The sequence below is a fragment of the Echinops telfairi genome, unplaced genomic scaffold (assembly GCF_000313985.2).
Source record: "Echinops telfairi isolate 266 unplaced genomic scaffold, ASM31398v2 ScPeMD7_9;HRSCAF=40, whole genome shotgun sequence".
NCBI lineage: Eukaryota > Metazoa > Chordata > Mammalia > Afrosoricida > Tenrecidae > Echinops > Echinops telfairi.
In genome coordinates this window covers 29,260,342-29,265,312 of record NW_022103906.1, presented here as the reverse complement: position 1 = coordinate 29,265,312, position 4,971 = coordinate 29,260,342, and the positions used below count along the sequence as shown (strand labels likewise).

The window sequence follows — 4,971 nt, the reverse complement described above, 5'->3', positions numbered from 1 at the left end:
AGGCTACACTAGGTAGGAAACTTTATATGTTTTCCCTTAGGGTAGAGAATACAAAACAAAGACCTTGTAAGTTTCAGACATCTTATCATTTTCCTGTGTTCCCAAGCAGTGGCTGTAGAAATAGCCCTGCAGTGCCAAACACACAAACGATGATAAATACCCAAAGAAAGACTCTGTCCACCACCATGGCCACGTATTTCCAGTCAGCTTCTACCTGCAACGCAACAATCAAAGCAATAGAGTTAAGTCAAGACCAAAGGAAACAACCGTGTTTCAAGTCAACTTCCCCCTTTCCAAAGATTTCCCTGCACATTTTAAAACCAAATCTTACTCTTATTTCACCTAACCCATGTCTGCTACATAGTAGAACCCACAGAAATTTTGTTCTGACTGAGCACAAAAGTATTCCATGCATTTGGGTACAGAATATGGAGTAGACCTAATAAATTAATGAGTCCAGGGGGCCCAAAGGACCTTTCTTGATTGCAGAGAAATCTTTCAAGCAATTAAAAAAAACTCACTCCCATCGAGGTGATGAGAAGTCAGCAATTCTACAGGACAGGGTAGAACTGCCCCTGTGGGTTTCTGAGACTGTAAGTCTTCCCGGGAGTAGGAAGCTCTGTCTTTCTTCCGTGGAGCGGCTGCTGGTTTTGAGCTGCTAACCTTGGGATCACAGCCAGATGTGTAACTACTACGTCACCGGGGCTGGCTGCTCTAATATTTCTACTCTTGTGATTTGCCCTGCTGGTTATTCTGGCCCCTCGGCAAGTCTGGGAAATGAGGTTGAGGCAGGAAGTGAGAGAAAGGAAGAAAGGGTGTATGGAGTATGTAGTGGTTATGCCTTGGGCTGCTCACCACAAGTTCGAAACCACGTCACTCCTTGGTTGAAAGACAAGACTTGCTACTAACCGCAAAGAGTTACAGTCTTGGAAATCCACAGGGGGCAGTTCTATACCCTGCCCTGCAGAATCACTAAGAGTTAGAATCAACTCAATGGCAATGGGTTTTTATCAAGAACAGGCAATCCCATCCCCACCCCCACGTCAGAGTGAGGCTGGTTATGGAGAGTCCCTGTATTTGCATGACCTTCGGGTTGACATTTCCAAGCTCTGCTGAGGCTCCATGGGGGTGCCTTGAGAGCCCCTGTGACCGACTGGAAGATGATACTGAAGGTGGTGGCCATGTCAATAGCAACTCTCTGCAGGATTGTGTGAAGATGCCACGTGAAGGCGAGTTTTTCTGGGCTTTCTTATGCCTCCATGCACTCCTTCCGTGTCAGGTGCGTCCATTCATTTTCCCCTGTACCCACAGGGTGGGCTCTCACGCTATCTTTTTCCTTCTCTGTTAGGGATGGGGGAGTTGCAGTCTGAGGTCCAACTCAGCACCTCACACCAGTTTTCCAGTGCCCTCAGCTAGTCCTCCTGAGAATCGGGAACTGCCCTCTTAATAAGCACAGCTTTCTGGAGCTCTCTCTTTGGGAGGTAGGGCCATCTGCTTATAGCTAAACTCAGGGGATCAGGGGGAGAAAATAGCAGAGGGTGTCGCCCAGGGTGTCAATCCTGTGTGACCCTCAGCACTGCCAGAACCCCACTGCATGTTCCCCACCCCCTGTGGATTCTGCAACTCTTTCCTCTCCAGTTGGCCAAGACAAACACCTTGCTCTCCCCTCCAAGTGCCACACCCCAAATGGCTGGGCAGCAGAGCAGGGGGAGTGATGAGTTAAGGCCTACCTGATGGGTAACACCACCCTAGCGATGCTCCTTCTGCAGCTGCCCCAGCCCCCGGCAACACTGCCCCTGGCAGCGGCCACCTCCGATGCCACGTAACTTGGGTTCCCTTTGGTGTCCTCCCTAACGGCGTCAAGGAGTATGGCGTGCACCTCCGTACAACCCCCCTCCCAGGGACATCACTGGAAAATAACATTGAAAGTTGGTGCTATAAATCACTGAGGCTCATTCAATCGACACCATTCATGGGCACTGCAGAGGCTCCATTCTCTGGCCCGGCTCATTCTCCTTCCTCTCAGGGGCGGCCTTTCCACCTGCCTCCTATTTGTCCCTGCATTTTTGTGCGGCAGTGCTTTCTGTCCTTAACCAAGGTTGCCTTTCCTGTTTTCTTTTTTTTTTGGCTTTAACTCTTTGTTAAACTTTGTTTAACTCCCCCTCCCTCATGAGCCCTTGATAGTTGATAAAGTGGTATTTTGTCATATCTTGCCCTGTCCGACGTCTCCCTTCACCCACTTTTCGGTTGTCTGTCCCCCAGGGAGGAGGTCACATATAGTTCCTTGTAATCGGTTCCCTCTTTCCTACCCATTCTCCCTTTACCCTCCCTGTTTTGCCACTCACACCACTGGTCCTATAGGGCTCATCCGCCCTGGATTCCCTGTATTTTCAGTTCCTATCTGTACCAGTGTACATCCTCTGGTCTAGCCAGTCTTGCAAGGTCGAATTCAGTGCGAGGTAGTGGGAGCGGGGAGGAAACATTTAGGAATTAGAGGAAAGTTGTATTTCTCATCGTTGTTACATCGCACCCTGACTGGCTCATCTTCTCCCCGAGACCCCTCTGCAAGGGGCTCTCCAGTGGCCTACTCATGGGCTTTGGATCTCCACTCTGCACTCCCCCCATCATTCACTATGGTAAGATTTTTTGTTCTGATGATGCCTTATACCTGATCCCTTCGACACCTCGTGGTTGCATAGGCTGGTGTGCTTCTTCCATGTGGGCTTTGTTGCTTCTGAGCTTGATGGCCACTTGATTACCTTCAAGCCTTTAAGATCCCAGACACTATACTTTTTGATAGCCGGGCACCATCAGCTTTCTTCACCACATTTGCTTATGCACCCATTTGTCTTCAGTGATCCCTTCGACACCTTGTGATCACACAGGTTGATATGTTGTTCCATGTGGACTTTGTTGCTTCTGAGCTAGATGGCTGCTTGTTTACCTTCAAGCTTTTAAGACCCCAGATGCTATATCTTTTGATAGCCGGGCACCATCAGCTTTCTTCACCACATTTGCTTATTCACCCGCTTTGTCTTCAGCGGTTGTGTCAGGAAGGTGAGCATCATAGAATGCCAATTTAATAGAAGAAAGTATTCTTGCATTGAGGGAGTACTTGAGTGGAGGCCCAATGTCCTTTTGCTACCTTAATACTAAACCTATAAATATAGGCTCATAGATCTATTTCCCCATCCTCATATAAATATATTTGCATATGCACATGTCTTTATCTAGACCTCTATAAATGCCCTTTGCCTCCCAGCTCTTTCCTCTATTTTCCTTGATTCTCCTCCTGTCCCACTATCATGCTCAGTCCCCACCAGGATTTCAGCACTTCCTCTTTGTTATGTTCCCCTTGATCATGCCCTACCACCTCCCCACCAATTTGGATCGCTTGTTGTTCCCTTGTCCCTAGGTTTGTTAACACCTCTTCCCTTCCCCCCACCTCCCCCTCTCCCATGTCCCCCCGGAACTGTCAGTCCCATTGTTTTCTCCTCCAGATTGTTCATCCTGTTTTCTTTAGCAAGATTCCACTTGAGTTAAAATTCGAGAGAATGGAAGTTTGTCCCCATTCTACACCTCACCACCTCTTACCCCCACGCCCACCCTGTGTCCTGTCCCCTCACTGTCCAAACCGAACTCACTGCCAGTGATCCCATTCTGCATCTCGAAGCGAAGGTACATACTGAGTAGAACTGCCCCTGTGGGTTTTGGAGGCTGCACATCTTTAAGAAGTAGAAAGCTTCATTTTTTGCCCATGGAGTGGTTGGAGGGCTCCCAACGGCTAGACCTTGGGGTCAGCCACCCAACTCGTAACCCAGTACACCACCGGGGCCCCTTCCCTCCACACAGACGCATAACAAGAGAGCTGGGTCTTCAGAGTAGCACCTCTTGCAAACAGCATTCTCATCTACCGTCTGACCCTGCCTATAAAGCGCCTCCTCTAAAGCAGCTATGGGCCGAAGGCTGGGCAGAGCAGAGGAGACATGCATTTACCTCCTTGGTTTCATTTTGGTTCTTCATGTTTTGTGCAATGAACTGAACACTGTTAATCACATCTTCAACTTCAGGGGAGTGCTCCAAATTTTCTGTCGCCCATTGTAAAGGCTGATGGTTTAATCTTCTCTTGCCACTGCGGGTGGTGAGCTCCCTTGATTTATTACAGGGGCAGAACTCTTTCAGATTGGGCTCTCTGTGGTTAGTACACTTGACCTTGGTTGCCTTACTGGAAGTGCCTGTGGGGCTTTGATCAGAACATGTCACCTTCCTCTTGCCCCGAGGCCTCCTCATCATCAGCAGGTGGGGCAGGAGCTGAAGGAAAACCGTCTTCACCCACTTGGGCATGGTGTGGGTAGCTGGAGTCCGATAGTGCAGGTTCAGCACAAAGACAGTCACTACGATGGATAAGGTGACAAAGATCATGGTGAATAGTAAGTACTCGCCCACCAGTGGAATCACCAGAGACGTGGACGGGATGGTTTCGGTGATGACCAGCAAGAACACAGTCAGAGAAAGTAGAACCGAAATGCAGAGAGTCACTTTTTCGCCACACTCAGAAGGAAGGTAAAAGACCAGCACGGTCAGAAAGGAAATGAAAAGGCAGGGGATGATCAGATTAATGGTATAAAACATCGGCAGCCTTCGAATGTAGAAAGAATAGGTTATGTCTGTGTATATCTCCTCACAGCAGTTGTACTTTATGTCATGCTTGTAGCCAGAAGCATCAACAATTTCCCATTCGCTGTTTTCCCATAAATCATTCATATCTACCTTTGAGCCAATAAGAAGAAGATCGATTTCGGCTTTGTCGTATGTCCAGGAACCAAATTTCAGGGAACAATTTTGATGATCAAAAGGGAAGAATGTGATATCCATAGGACAGGAACTCTTAAAAATAGCCGGCGGGGTCCAGGTTATCATACCATCATATTTAAGAAGGGCTTTTGTCTTGCCTTCCACTTGGAAGTCACC

The 4,971-nt window shown here is 48.3% G+C and overlaps 1 protein-coding gene across 1 annotated transcript in view; it reads right to left on the bottom strand.

The window, feature by feature from the left end:
• Window positions 1–47: 47 nt before the first annotated feature.
• CHRNA6 (cholinergic receptor nicotinic alpha 6 subunit) overlaps window positions 48–4,971 on the bottom strand; it is an 8,623-nt gene continuing 3,699 nt past the window's right edge. Inside the window, exons 5-6 of the mRNA XM_045286852.1 lie at window positions 3,997–4,971; window positions 48–214 (exon numbers count right to left, since the gene is read on the bottom strand). The exon at window positions 3,997–4,971 is cut by the window's right edge and continues 6 nt beyond it. Coding sequence (XP_045142787.1) covers window positions 86–214; window positions 3,997–4,971 — 1,104 coding nt within the window. The 3' untranslated portion in view covers window positions 48–85. The remainder of the gene's footprint in view (window positions 215–3,996) is intronic.